General features: G+C 40.8%; 1 protein-coding gene across 1 annotated transcript; it reads right to left on the bottom strand.

Moving 5' to 3' along the window:
* Window positions 1-316: 316 nt before the first annotated feature.
* Window positions 317-14,238, bottom strand: LOC149833802 (subtilisin-like protease SBT2.6). Its single transcript, XM_090009220.1, has 7 exons — window positions 14,057-14,238; window positions 13,497-13,691; window positions 7,177-7,399; window positions 3,826-4,095; window positions 2,468-2,735; window positions 1,716-1,997; window positions 317-687 (listed from the first exon to the last, which is right to left on the bottom strand). Exons 1-7 carry the CDS (start codon window positions 14,236-14,238, stop codon window positions 317-319), a joined length of 1,791 nt encoding a protein of 596 aa, XP_089865346.1.
* Window positions 14,239-16,102: the final 1,864 nt, after the last annotated feature.

Below are 16,102 nucleotides of genomic sequence, written 5' to 3'. Positions count from 1 at the left end.
TTTTGCAGGAAAAAGTAGCCATACCCTCCCTCCTGGGGAAGTACTTGTGCCTGAAAGACTTGATTGTCATGCAAAGCAGCTTTCCTTCCCAATCTCTCAAACAAACATGCCCTAAAGCCTGTGTACATAACTAACCTAGTATTTGTAAAATTTAGCTCTTCCTGGATTGATTGCACACATCCTTTTGAATATACCTTTCTCTTTATTACACAAAACTACAAAGAATATACAGCAACTGGGATAGAACAAGATATTCCTAAGCAGTTGAAGCAGCAGCTAGTTACCAACGCCCATGACCGCCACAGGGATCCTCACCTTATGACCCCTGTCTCCTTTCATTAAAATCTCCCCAAAAAGTTATATTTGCACCAGTGACTGATCTAACAGTCAGTGTAACTGAAAAAGTTATATTTGCACCAGACTCCAAAGTCATGGCAGGTGGGCTGACTTCCACGGCGATTTCTGGCGACATTCTGCTGGTCATTGTGTATGTTTCCAACCCTGCAACGTTCTTGACGCTTCTCACTATAGTCTGGGTACCTTTGAGATTAGAAATTGTGATCGAAGGGATGTTCAGATCAGCTGGATGGCTGAAGCTGGACATACAGGTCCTCGCTGTGATATTGTGGATTTGTTGCGGATCAATGCCCGGGACAGAGCATAGAAACTTGATATAGTCATCATAACCTGTGGAAGATTACAAATCAGAGCATAATATAAAATGAGAATTGCTTCATGCAAAGAATCAGTGATCAAAATAGGGACCTCAGCAACATGCAAAGACGTGCACGCAGACATGCATGTATTTATTAGAAAAAAGGAGAAAAACTAAAACTTGAATTGGTCCAAATGCAAATGCAGATAGAAAGGAGGAGTTGATTGCCCACTGTTAAGACTATTTTCTGCTGTATGGAGATGTTGCTTATCTGACCACATGCATCAGCAACCTCCTTATAGTTATGTTCAAGATTTCTAACAAGAAAAAAAATCAGTGGACGATTATAAAAAAAATGTCCTGCAAACTGTGGGCTGTCAAGGGTATTTGAGGTGTTTTAACTCCAATTCTTGACGGTTTTTAAACTGATGCATATTTGCAGAGATGAGTCAAGATCAATGTTTTAGCTTTCCACAAATGGTTTTCCTCAACATGGTGAGTCTAGTGTCTACAGCAAAAAGCATGTGTTCGACAACCATGTTCTGGAGATGAAGTACGAAAAAAGTGCATCTATTACCTAAGTTTGTAACATATTGATGATCAATGCCGAATAAAAGATGCCTTCTGTACCCAAACATGAAAAACATCTTGAGCATTTGTAACTGCCATCGTAATTGTTAACGGAAGTACAATTATGCTGTACAATTTCAGAGTATTTCTGACATCCCATTTGCCATTTTTCTAGTCAAGTTGAATATCTAAAGGGCTAGGCCCTTTTGATAAATAATGCAACATTCATAAAAGCGATTTACAAACATATACCTCTTCTTCCCCAGTAACTCAATTATTTACCTGTTTTTGCGTTTATGAAAAGCTCACCTGCTCCTTCATATATTGCTATCCAGATACATACCTTGCATGTGTCAACCTAAGCTGAAGATTTTTATTGTATTAATGCTTATTGATTGTGCTATCTGATAGTTTTGTCTGGTTCCTTGTGAGAAGCGTTTTCATCTCTTTGATAAAAAGACATTTTCATAGTTCATCATACATAAAATACCTGTATCAAAGATGAGTCCAGGGTCAAGAGCAGCCCTTGGATGAACTGCCCCACTTCCACAGTCAAATGGAGTAGCTGGTGCCAAAACAATAGTTTCCAATCCAGAATATTGCTGGGCTTGCAGGGGCTGGCCAGCCCTATCCACGGTAACAGCTGTAGTCATCAAGGCTAACTTGATGGCAGCAGGGCTCCAGTCATGATGTTTCTGCTTTATAAGTGCTGCAATCCCAGCAATATGAGGAGCCGCCATGCTGGTTCCAGAAATCATAGCAAAACCTTCTCCTGCTTGGCAAGAAAACATTACTAAAATAAGTGCCAGGTACGCCAAAACACGTAAACATGACCTTCCCAAAGATGTCATTTGATGTTCAAATCAATAAAATTGATTAGTACTCTCAGAAGCTTGATAGTTTACATTTCTTTCATGGTACAGACTGTCTTAACAACTGACAAAAACTATGTTCATGTTTCAAGCTTAATAAACATTATATTGCAAAATAAACCATCATTTCTTAATAGGATTTTTTTTGAAGACGAAAGATTGTTTCTTGAATATCTAGATATGAGTTGAATTAAAAAAATAGAATTGATAATCAATGAACAAGTACTCTCAGCATCATAAGTCATGCTGAGTGTGCAAGTTCAAAGTGCCTATCACACGATAACTGGAACATGCCTTCTGAGATTGAGATCAAATGAAAAGCCAAATAAAATAACAAATAAATTAATATGAGACACAATGTCTGAAATACCTATGTAGTTGATTTCATCAGTCCCACTAGGTGTCCATGCTGCCCAGATAAGAGAACCAGGGGCAAGAATATCTGGTTTAAGGACATCTGCATCTTGAAAACTAAAATTCTTTATGTCAGGCCCTCGTGAGGAGAACAGAGCAACCTGTGGTGCCGATCTGTGGAAGCTAGGCATCAAGCCATCTGCAATGCTAGCTGTTGCTTGAAAACTTGTGACACGCCCAGATTGATCTCTTAATGTTGAGCTATTGTAATACTGTATGAGATCCTGCAAGAGAAATCATAAAGAAAACGGTATGGTTAAATTTAGCATTTTGAGAATACACGTTTCAATATAGAAAAAGGTGTAAGAGATTTTTGAGCCACCCCCCGCCCCCCTGACAGCATTTACCATGAAGCAGGCTAGACAAGCCCATTTTCTTATGAACCATGAACAGAATAAGAGATTTTGTAGTTCATGCATCTAAGTCATACCTAGACATTAATTTATTTATGTCAGGATATATGACACATATCCTATAAAAATATACATATATTCTGTCTTGATGGGATTATTCAAGCTTAACTCCTTAAACACAATGAGTTCATATCATGTTGAATACGAGCTTATTTCATCCTAAATGCTTATCTCTTGAGATCTATGTCACACGGACTCTTCTAACAGGGCACCGCACCCGCGTCGCACCCGCACTCAGGCGGGTGCGACACTTGGACACAGCTTCCTTTATGTTAGGTGAAGTCAACCACACTGAGGTCCATTTCTATCCAAAAGTAGATTCAATTAACCCCTAATCAAATCCATATATATATATATATATGTATATATATATACATAAATGCACACAAATACACATAGTATTAACTTAAAACTGTTAAAAATTATATATATATCCTTCCCGCACCCAAGCTTTTTTAAAGTGCCGCATCCGCACCCACACCCGCACCTATGTGACAGCTTGAGATACTTTGTTCAAATTTATTTCCAGAAAAGGAAGTGAAGACTTGCATGATAAGAAACTTAGAAATTGGACATGAAGTTGATCTACAACAAGGTTGGTAGTGTTTCAGCAGTGCCTGAGCAATTTTTAACCTTTATTTTTAAAAGATTCAGATACTGAGAAATTTGGTGCTGAAATATGAAAACCAGTGTGATTGGATCAATAAAGAAACAATCATATTTTATCATTTTCCACAAAGAGGGAAATGCTGGCAGTGATATTAGTATCACATACATTTATATGCAAAAAGGACTATATTCAATCTTATCCCAGACAATGAAAATGAAATATATATCTATCTTGATAAACCCAGCATAACATCGTGGAAAAGTAAATACATATCCCTATTTCAGTGAGTACCATTGATTTGATGACATCTCTGATGACTATTCCGGGAATGCCAACTGATACAGGATCAAACTTTGCTTCTGGAGAAACACTTTCAACTACAAGGACAAAGCCAATTGCACCAAGACTTTTTGTTGTTTCTGAGACTTTCCTGATGCATGAGCTACCCATCACAAAATTAAAGGAATATCCACAAAAAAGTATCCTTCCCTCCACCATCTTCTGGTTTAGAACTTCTGCTTTTTGACAGTCCGAAGGGCTGTATAAAGCATCAGAAGAATTCTGCATAGTGATTCATTCTGGGTCACATAAACCTAGATTTGGCTCTTAGAATTGATGAAGCTTTTGCTCGTCCAGAGTAGAGTAGAGTCAATCAGAAGGCTACCTCAAATAGACTTAGTTTGTTGCTTTTATAATCAATAGTGACTAAAAATATTTGAGGTGTCATCTCTCTCTGCAGGACAGTGAAAGAATTCCATGAAGCCATTGACACTCAGTTTTTCAGTTCTAATAAGGCTAGAACCAATACCCTTAAGAAAATGGTTCGAGCGATGTTGAATCACTCAAACATTTCCTTGACCTTGTGGGATAAAGCTCTTAGGAAAGCAGTGTACATATTGAATAAGGTTCGTACGAAAGCTGTCCAAAAGACTCTTTATGAGCTATGGGTTGGTAGAAAATATTTATTGTCATATATGTGCATATGAGGATGTTTAGCTGAAGCTAAGTTGTATAACTCATATATAAAAGTTTTTGATCCTAGGATGACAAATGAATTTTTCATTAGTTATTCAAAAAGATCAAAGGACTTTAGGCTTTATTATCCATCTCATACACTACAGATAGTGGAAACAGATAAAGCAATATTTCTTTAAAATAGTTCTATTGAGATAGATACATCTCAAAGTTTTGAATTTAAGGAATTACAAGATTCAGATTTTATACTTGCGAAAGATAAATGTCAGCTTTTTCGATCATTGCCCCTTTGAATGGTGTTAGAAAAAAATTGATCAATAAACATCAATTCCAAGTAGATTAAGTTGTTGATGAGGACATGCAACAACATGATATAAAACTTTATTTTGAACCACATGTAGCACATCTATGAAGGTCTACAAAGACCAAAAAATTTGTTATTCATCCAAATTATGTGGTGTATTTACAAGAGTCTAATAATTTCATATACATTGATGACAATCTCTTAACCTTTGTAGAAGTCATTAAAAGTGAAAGATTGACGCATTTGATCAATGTCATGAAAGAAGAGCTTAACTTTATAACAAAGAACAAAGTGTGGGATCTTGTACCTCGACTTGATGGAGTAAGTCCTATTAGTTATAAGTGGGCTTTAAGACCAAAACAAACTCCAAAGGACGAGTGGAGAGTTACAAGGCTAGGCTCATTGCAAAGAGTTTCACACATATGAAGAGAATTGGTTATAATATGAATGTTTCTCCTGACCCAACTAAAGAATCATTGAGAATAATCATGGCCCTCATAGCTCATTTTGATTTTGAGCTGCATCAAACGGATATGAAAATGACTTTCCTGAATGGGGATATGGAAGAGGCGGTATATATACAATAACCTCATGGTTTCAGTGTAAATGACTCAAATAATTTAGTTTATAAATTAAAGAAATCAATCTATGGACTTAAACAAGCATCTTTTCAGTGTTAGAAAAAGTTCAATCATATATTTTTGATCGATGCATATACCTTAAGGTTAGTGGGAGTAAGTTCATAATTTTGGTTTTATATGTTAATGATCTTCTTGCAATTAATGATTTGAGTATGTTACATGACACAAAAGATTTTTTTCTCTCATTTTGACATGAAGGACATGAGTGAGGCCGCATATGTCTTTGGAATTGAGATACGTCGTAATAGAACTAAATGTGTCATTAGCTTCTCTCAGAAATCCTATATCCTTAAGGTTCTTAAAATATGTGAATTGGAGAATTATTCTCTTGTATCAGCACTTATAGTGAAAAGAGATAAATTGAGCATAAAGGACTGTCTTGAGGATGATAATCAAAATGCTCAAATGGAAAATGTATGTATGTTGCGGTAGTTGAGAGTTTGCAATACGCGTAGACCTGCACACGACCAGATATCACATTTATTGTGAGAATGCTTGGTAGATATCAGTCCAGGCATTACATACTGAAATGCAACGAAGAATGTCATGCACTATTTACAAAGAACGAAGGACTATATGTTGACCTATAAAAATGTTAACCATCTAGAGGTCATTGGATACTCTAATGCGGACTTAGGAGGATGTCTCAACAGTAAAAAGTCTATTATTAGATACACCTTCCAACTAGTAGGTGTGTCGTCTCATAGAGAAACGGAAAGCAGTATACAACTGTAGCTCATATCATGGAGGCAAAATTTATTGTTTTATACAAGACTTTATCTCAGGCAATTTGGATAAGAAACTTTATTACAGGTCTTGTGATTGTGGACTCTATTGAGAGACTATTGAAGATCTTTTGTGATAATAAAGTTATTGTATCATTCTCGAATAACAACAAAAGCTCTACCTCATGTTGATACATGGAGTTAAAATACTTTGTTGTTAAAGAAATGACTGTGAATCATTTAGTGTGTATTGATACAATCAGTACAAACGAAATGACTGCAAATCCCTTAAATACAGAGCTAGCATCGGGATTATATTCTCAATATGTAATGGGGATGAGTCTGTTTGATTCTTTATAATATATGAAAATATATTGTAGTTATATATGGTCACATTTATGAAACTAAATTGATTCTTTATGGTTTTGTGCATTGTTGATTCTGTATAAAAGTATCTCTCATTTGGGTAGAGAGAATAACATAATAACAATATTAAAAGACTAATAGAATGGGTTAAAGACCAACCTATTCATAAAGATAATCTCAATATACTAAAACACTGAAAATAAATAATATTGTAGTGCATAAAAATATGACATCTTGTATAGAGGTGTTCATATCCAAGACTCATGATTCATTTTTGTGATACAGGATAGCATGTGAACCCACATGAAAATTGAATCGAGATATCGATAAAGAACCGTGATTATGTGTTTTTCTGTGTCAATGGGTCAAGTAAGAGAATGTTGAATATTTAGGATCGGGTCCAACCAAAGGTGACTCAGTTTGAAACAAGGCACACTAAATGATAAGCATAAGTGGGGAGGGGTTACATGAATGTGAATAGTTAACATTCAATATGGGCATGTGAAGGGTTTTATTGCATGAATGTCATGCATTAAACCCCCACTATTTCTCCCTTATATAAAGAGAGGTATGGTTGCTTGATGAGTGCAACAAACTCTCTCTTTTATTTGGGTTCAAGAGTTATGCTCACCTTTCGATCTGACGGCATGAGCTCATTGTGGGCGTCGATAAGTTGAGGAGAGTGTCTAGCACTCGCGTCTCTGCAAGCTTCGTACAGATCAACTATGATGGCTTCCGGCATGTTTTTGTTCTCCATGCTCGTTTTTGCTGACAATAGAAACATGAAATGAGGTATCCTTTTGGAAGGACCCGTGGTGTTCAGATGGCCCTCGGCCTTCTCATCAACCACCTCCCTTCGAACACCAAATCAGTCTTGTACCACAGTCTAAAAAGTATCAAAAGTATGTGACCAAATCGACACCTCCATTGTCCCACAATGCAAATACATGGAAAGTGTTCTAAGCGTGCCAAGGAAGACAAAGCACAAGGTAGAAAATCAGCGTTGGCAGCCAGGTGAGAGGGATAAACTGGTATGGAACATCATTTTCTATCAAAGCAGTATGGGAATGTACCAGGGAACGAAGATTAGCTAATCCTTTGCTTAAGCACGTCTGTGTCAAAAAGACCTTTCTGTGTGCTGCACTCACCTTAAAATGGGATCTTGAAGACCGACTATTGACTCTTAATGGATTATATCGGTGGGGTCTCCGATTTCCAAGCAGATGCGAACTGTGTCTAACATCATGTGAAGATATTCCTCATTTATTTTTTAACTGCCCTGTTGCTAATTTCTTCTGAACATTTGCAACTCAAATGTTTGCTAGGAAATGGGCACCAACCGGAAGAATCCATAATGATGTCCAATCCTAGTTTGCAATCCCATTCCAAGATGAAATTTTGAGATGGATTTGGGAACTGTTGTTCCAGTTTTATATCTTGGGTGATTTGGAATTAAAGGAATCACCAAACATTTTCTAGTCAGCGGAAATCTGAAGATCAGATCAAGCGAGAAGGTACATTACAAATTTATGAACAAGCCATGACAATCCTAAGGAACTCAAATTCATCAACTGCAATGTGACGGAGAACACTAGAAAGTGTTAGAAAAAGTTTAAAAATATAGAATATTTGTAAAGTATTGGTGATTTATTGTTTTCCACCAAAAGTGCTTTGAAAATGTTTAGTCCCATATCTAAGATTGTTTGTTTTCTATTCTTTACTTTGGTAAACCTTGTGTGTTAGGGTGACTTGTGAACATTGTTGCGCTTTGCGTAGAAATGAATGCATCATTCAGGCACACTTTACATTTCGCATGCTCGCAGTAGTGTGAGGTGCATATGAGGTGTTGAGGTCCGCTTTGACCAAACTATTTTTTTTTACTTTTTATTTTTCGAAAGGTCTAGCCATTTGAAAGACTTTAAAAATGTATTTATATAGCGTTTATGGGGCATTGTGGCAGATGGACGGTTTTGGAGGTCCTTAATCGTTAGTCAAAGGTGGGTAACTGTTCAGGGTCATTTTTGTTTAATTTTCAAGCCATTGGATTTATGGCCTTTAATCTCATTTTTCACAAAATGTTTTGACCTTTCTAAAATATATAAATTTCTTCATTTTTTTTGTCTTTTGATCATCAGAATTTCTGATTCTCAAGCTTTCTCTTTCTATTCTTTAGTTCTCGATTTGGCTTGCCAAGTTCAAGGGAGAGATCATCTGATCTTGCGAAGCAATGACTCTCTTGAGGTTCAAGCCTAGTTGTATCCTCAGAACTAAGTCGTAATAAACCCTTTTCACATCTTCGGAATTTTTGAAGTGGGGTGATTGAAGTTCTAAAGATAGAGATCTTAAGAAAGTGCCTCTAGGCTTGGGATCTTGATTTTCCTAAATCCTGTTTTTGGTCGCCGATTATTTCAACAGAAAGTTGGCTTCCCCTAGAATCGGGGGCTGGCTCCTAGTCTCAATAGTTGAGAGATACCACTCAGCGTGGAGGTATGGATACACTATTCCATCGAATTTGGGTCAGTACATAGCTGCAGGATGTTACACTGTGCAAGGAACAATTGAAGAGCCATGGAAGGGCTGGTCACCAGTGTTGGGTAAAATTGAAACGCCTTCCAGCATAGTGCTTGAATCAGGTTGACTGGACCTAGTTTCTAAACTAAAGCAGTTCATTGAAGGTCGGCATCATGGTCTTGAGATCCCAGGCCAAGTAAGGAATTTTTTTATAGTGTAGATAGAATCTTTGTGACAAATATCGCGAGATTTATAAAAAAATCTTGTGATAATATCGCAAAAGAAATTGCTTGAAAGTTTAAAACGGCAATTTCTTGCCAGATTTTCAAAGTGTGACAAATATCCCGAGATTTACATTTTTAACAGTTATTTATTATCATGAAACCCCTTAGATTTTTATTTTTAAATGTATTTTATTTATATTTTCTTATAAAAATAATTTTTATATTTTAAAATTTATTTTTTATTGCCAAAATTTTGCAAGAAAAAATGCGAGATTTATGAAAATTTTCAAAATCTACTGAGTTTTTAAACTGCCAATATTTTTACCATTTTTAACTTTTGTCAGATAGAATACAAGCTCGACTACCTCGCATAAACTCTAATTTTGTAGCAAAATCTTTGTCAAAGCTGGCCCAGGGGATTAAAAAAGAATGAAAAAATCACCCCACGGACTGGAACCCCGTATGAGTTAGCTGGATTGTTAGGTTGCACTTTCATATCTGACCGGTTTCAGGTTCGAACTTCATGGGAGGTTGCCTCCCAGCTTGACCATCCAAAAAAAGAAAGAAAAAAAATAATCCAAATGAGCTTGGCTAACATATTCGATTATACTGTTTCATGCTTAGATATACTCATTTTTCATATTTATTTATCTATTTTTCTCTTTATTTTTGCCCATCTTTTCACTTAATTTTCCCGATGTTGACATATAAAAAGTGGTTAGCATGCATCGAATGTTGATGGCCCATTCAACTTATTTATTGCAACCTGCCACTTGTGTATGATATGCATAAGCAGCATTCTTTTTTTTTTTTTCAATCTCAGATGGATGAATAATACCTTTCTTTGAAATTATCCTCTTCTGAAATAAGACAGCATTTTCTTATGGACTGCTGCCTTTCAAAGGTCCCACAGTGAAAATTTACGAAGCAACCTTTGAAAATTAGGACATGATGGCTCATATCTTTTTATGTATATAAGTTTATTTGTATTAAAATACTACTAAAAATATTAAGATAGTGCTCTTACTGTCTCCAGCTCGTGTCACCGATACTCTAAATGGCGTGTCACTAACATAAGTCTCTACGTTTATTTAGAGGGAGAGGGAGGAGGATGCAATTGTTCCCGGAGAAATTCATTCCCTAACCAACAAGCCAACATGTCCAGTATCAAAGATGTTCAGGATTTTGGTGAATTATATAAATTTTGCTCAAATTTTACCTTTGTAACCTATCTACATCTTACGCCCAATCATTCATCTGGATGCGACCAAAAATGTGTAGATTAGAAGTACCATATTTTCCGATTTATAACCCGAAGAAACCGCACCCGGTACGATCATAAAACTCTGAATCTAAGACCCCTGCGGCGGGGGCCTATAGTGAACATGGACTTGCAAAGAGAGAAGACACCCATGGAAATGGAACCTTGACCACCCGTCAAGTGGCCAAGGCCCCCACCCCACTGCACCAACGCTCCTTGGGGCTAGACTAGAGGTACCACATGAAGATCAATATATAATCAGCTAGCGACTTAATTAATTAAGACATGTTGTCAGTATCCACTCGGACCCAGGCAATGGGTGATTCCAATTCACGCTTCAACCATTTTGAATCTGTCAACTTAGTAAGCTTTAACCACGGAAAGATGGGTGTGAAAAAAATATTAAAAACTATTTTTAACTATTTTCAAGATTTATTCAAAAATTAGCTGACACAGATCTGATTCCTATTGGTTTTCTGTCGATACGATACGATACGAATCAGCCGATCCAGGCCGATTAGCAACTATGCCAATAACATTGGTCTAGAGTCCAGACAAGTGATTCTCATCGTCTCCATTAGCCAATTAACTTTAGATGTAGGCATTAAACTTTTTCTATGATCTTCAATAATGGAAAACTCTTTGATTAGATTATGCTCACTGATTGAGCGTAATGGTAATCCATCAAATTTTGTTTTTTGCTCAATATATTGAAGAAAATACAGATTTACCACCGATTTGGTTGTATTAAAAAAAAAACCGTTTCAGAATCGGACATGAACAGTTACTTCAGCTGCTACTTTTTGCACATGTGATTGCCCCCACCTGATTTGTCTTCACGTTACAACATATCACATGTTATAAGTTGGACCAGAAATTAATGGATGAGAGCCTCCCACAGAGGGCCATATTGGAGCCCCACCCAGATACTTATAAGACCTCACCTTTTTTTTTTCCTATGTGGGGAATAGGGTTTAGCATGCAAGGAAATGCCTGAATGATGTTATATTATAGGGAAATATAGTGTTATATTATAGGGAAAATTTCATTTAGGATCCTGCTTTTGACTCTTAATTCTAAAAGTCAGGCTCACATTCTTGAATTTCTTGCTGTAGGTACTGATGGCAGTGGACAGGGGAAAAATGGGGCCCCGCCCCGCCTCGCCCTATTTGGACCAGGGATAAAGGACATGAAACAGGGATAGAGGTGGGGATGAAGCTCAAAATTAAAACTCGTGTGAGGATGGGCTTAAGCTTTCCCCCGCAACGTCCCATTCCCATCCCAATCCCCACCTTGCTCCGCCCTGCCCCATCCCATCCCCAATCCTTCTAAGGGATGGCAATGGATAGAGGGGAAACGAAGCCCGCCCCACCTAGCTCCCATTTGGACCGGAGATGGAGGACATGAGACGGGGATAGAGGCGGGAGTAGAAGTTAAAATCCAAACCGGTGTGAGGATGGAGATCCAGATTTTGAGATGGGGCGGGGTGGATACCTTGTTCCCCACCCCCGTTCCGGTCCACTGCCATCCCTAGTTATATAGGCTTCTTAAAACTGCCGAACAACGGCATACCTTTATTATGATAATCATAAGTTAAATTACAATAATAACCTTTGTAATCAGTAGCGGTTCAAATCTTTGGTATTGTTTAATTTTAGAAGATAATACACCGAGCCACAAAAAAATGAGAGCAGATAAGGTGATCTGTCAAATCACTTTAACTGATTTGACATCTTCACCCCCGACACACAAGGATCTCATGGTCCTTGTGTACATTGTAGACGAGGATGCCAAATCACTTTTCTAAAAGTGACTTAGCAGACCACTTGATCTGATGTAAAAAAGAATTACATTTTTCAAGATGATAGATGTTGACCTGAGGTCCTTATTTAGCAATTTTCATGAAAACTATGGTTCATATTACGAATTTCAAAAAAATGAGGCTCATTTCCCTAAATGAAGATTTTCCTATATCGGCTAATGCTTGTTGGTAGCATGGCACATAGTGAATCATCCATGCGATGGGGAATGACTGCGAGTCCCAGGTAGTAATATATATTATGGTCATTAACATTAATAACAACCTACTGATGTAAAAATGTAAATTATACATAAAATACTTTTACTTTATACCATGTCATACAAAGAAAGATGAAAAAGAGAGGCTGCAGTTGCAGAGTTGTAGCCTCTTGAGAGTAAATTGGACAAGAAACGACTGAGGCATGGTGGGAAGCGAAAGGAAATCCAGGGGAAAATCCAAGAATGGTGCTTCTAGAATTTACCACAATTGAATCCATTGGGCAAGCATTGTTGTGCATTAATCAAAAAGATCGGAATGCACCACCAACTGCATCCAACGGCTATCCTTTCTTCCAAGTGCAGTATGATTTTTCCGGGGGCAGCTGGGCCATCTAGAGTTAAATAAGACCAGTCGTTGAGCTACTTTATTTTGGCATACGTTGTGATTTCTCAATTGACAATTATATCGTGGTGTGCATGATTAAGGAAACGTTTCATTGTTGCAGGTGCTAATGCAATTTATGTTAGTTTGGAACAAGCTTACACAAAAAAAATATGCAGCTAATTATGTAGCTCGTCTCTATGGTGGTTCTATTTAATTTGTGATAAGCATGAGTATGGTCTCTCTCTCTCTCTCTCTCTCTCTCTCTCTCTCTCTCTCTCTCTCTCTCTCTCTGCTTGCTCTCTCTCACCTGAGCCCCCGCGACTCCCTCTCACCTGAGCCCCCGTGAACCTCACCGGCCCCGGGGTAGGGCCCCGGCACGCTCTCCTGAGCCCCGACCCTCCCTCGCCTGAGGCACGCCGGAGCCCCCTTACCTTGCTCTGCTAGGATGACCCCGTCCCTGAGCCCCCATGTCTCCCTGAACCTCACCGGCCCCGGCACGCTAACCTGAGCCCCGACCCTCCCTCGCCTGAGGCACGCCGGAGCACCCTTACCTTGCTCTGAGCCCCAGTGTCTCCCTGATCCTCACCGGCTCCGGCACGCTCACCTGAGCCCCGATCCTCCCTCGCCTGAGGCACGCCGGAGCCCCCTTACCTTGCTCTGCTAGGATGACCCCGTCCCTGAGCCCCCGTGTCTCCCTGAACCTCACCGGCCCCGGCACGCTAACCTGAGCCCCGACCCTCCCTCGCCTGAGGCACGCCGGAGCACCCTTACCTTGCTCTGAGCCCCAGTGTCTCCCTGATCCTCACCGGCTCCGGCACGCTCACCTGAGCCCCGATCCTCCCTCGCCTGAGGCACGCCGGAGCCCCCTTACCTTGCTCTGCTCTCTCTCTCTCTCTGTTAGGATGACCCCGACCCTGAGCCCCCGTGTCTCCCTGAAACACACCGGCCCCGGCACGCTCACCTGAGCCCCAACCCTCCCTCGCCGAGGCACGCCGGAGCCCCCTTACCTCCTAGCTTTCCCCTGACGACTCCTACCTCATTGTTTCCCTTTGAACCCCCTGATGCCCCGTTTCTCTCTCCCTGACTCTTTCCCTAAACCTCTCCAGCTCACCCGATCATCGTCTCCCTCATCCCCTCGCCAAAGCAGAGCCTCCATCCATCGACCTCCTCTACAGCTACGCCCCGCCATCGCCCGACCTTAGGGTCACCCTCTGCAGCGTCGTCCCTCACTGCTTCGGAGCCACCATCGTCGAACCTCTGCAGCTTCTTCCCTCTCTGCATCGGAGCCACCATCACCTGCGTGCACTTCCACCTCTAGTGTTGCCCTCCTCTCCTTCTCATATTGCCGCCGTAGTGGACAGCCGCAGGAAGCCGCCCCTCTTCTCCCTTCGCTGCTGCGTGTGGGAGATGCCCAAACAGTGGGAAGGGAGGAACGATCGTGGGTGGTGACGACCTTCTCCGTGCGGGCTCTGCAGCGACGCTCATCGCCGCTAAGGAGCCACCGTCGGCAGACCTCCCCTGCACGACGCCCCTCGCTGTGCCAGAGCCACCATCACTCGACCTCCTCTACAGCTACGCCCCGACCTTAGGGTCACCATCGCCGGACCTCTGCAGCGTCCTCCCTCACTGCATCGGAGCCACCATCGTTGGACCTCTGCAGCGTCTTCCCTCACCGCATCAGAGACATAACCAGCTGCAATCACCTCGACCCCCCTCTGCAACCGTCCAACGTCCCTCCGGCATCCAGGTGCTATCTCTCCTTTCTTCCTCATGAGTCGCTTGCCGCGTGTTTTTGGGGGTCTTGCTTATGATCGTTCCTTGGGAGCAAATCAGAGGGCCCTCCATTTCATTCAGGATGCTTAATGACTGGGGCGCAGCATTCGCTCTTCGACGGTGGGGTTTCGATGTTGACCTGCCTTTTAGACTCAAGCATCAATTATTTTTCAATCTCTCGGATGTTCTTGGTTCATGCTTGGATGCGGGCTCTCTTCATATCTCGAACGTCAGAAAATTTATCCGTGCCATTAGGAGAGAGCCTCTCGAAGCCTGTTCTGTCATGGCGCTGCTTGACCCGCCTTTCTTTTTTCGGGAGCTTCCGCATTGGGTCGCTGATCGGGGTTGGCAGCAGGTTCAATCTTCATGGCAACGCTCTTTTTGTGCCCTTCGCACAAGATCTCAGTTGCGACGCGCTAGACCGGGAGACTGGTGGTGCGCATCATGTTTGTCTTTGAATTTTCAGAAACGCTTTGACTGCCATAGGTGTGGTTCATCTTTCCTTGCTCGTCGTCATCCTGTTTGGAAGCGAAAGCGAATAAATGCTCCTCACCAACATTCAACCGGGAAGCCTCTTGACTCCAACGAACCTTCTGTGTTGGGGACCCACTTTGCCTGTCAGAGTTCTAAGCGACCTTCGCGACGTACTTCTTTTTCGCCATGGGTGCAGATTGGAGATCTTCAGGAGCCGCAGACTTCTTTTCATGCCATTAAGATTGGGACTATCTGGGTCCCGGTCCAGTTATCACATGCTCTGCCAAGGCAGCTTACCAGGAAATCTTGTTCTAATACGGTTCCGGCTTTATCATCTATATCTTCGACGTTCGTTGCCAAACCCAACACGTCTGCTCGACTTCTCGCTTCTCGCTTTCAACGGCCGTCGAACGTGCTGCTGGGGAGCCCTAAGATATCTGTCGCAACTAGTTCTGAATATTATCCTACTGGTGATAAGTCTATCATTATTCCACATGCTCATGCCCATCATGGTTTATCTGTTAGTGACTCTGTGCCTTAGACGACTAGCGCCCCTTCTCGAGGTGGATTGGCAACTCGGTTAGACAGTCATGCTAAAGGTGAAAAAAGGTCAATTTTGTCATCGTCTTTCATTATTTTTCCATTGAGGCGCTTTGATTATATGGCGGTTCACATTATGGCGTTTAATGCTCGTTCGACTGAGGCTCACAGATGCATGATTATTGGTTTATCGGTTCCTTTTTCTTTATCGCCGGTCGTTACTGAGGCCACTATTATTGCATCTACCGTCACTGATTCTGTGTGTAGTTCTTGGAGGTGTGAGGCTCTCCCAAGTGTGGCTCTCCCTTCCTCTCCACCTGTTCCTCGACAGTCCCCCCCTCTGTCGCCCTTGGGTGTTGAGGTTGAAGAG

The sequence above is a fragment of the Nuphar pumila genome, chromosome 6, assembly GCF_984573655.1.
Source record: "Nuphar pumila chromosome 6, dmNupPumi1.hap1.1, whole genome shotgun sequence".
Classification (NCBI taxonomy): domain Eukaryota; kingdom Viridiplantae; phylum Streptophyta; class Magnoliopsida; order Nymphaeales; family Nymphaeaceae; genus Nuphar; species Nuphar pumila.
This window is presented reverse-complemented; position numbering and strand designations above follow the sequence as displayed.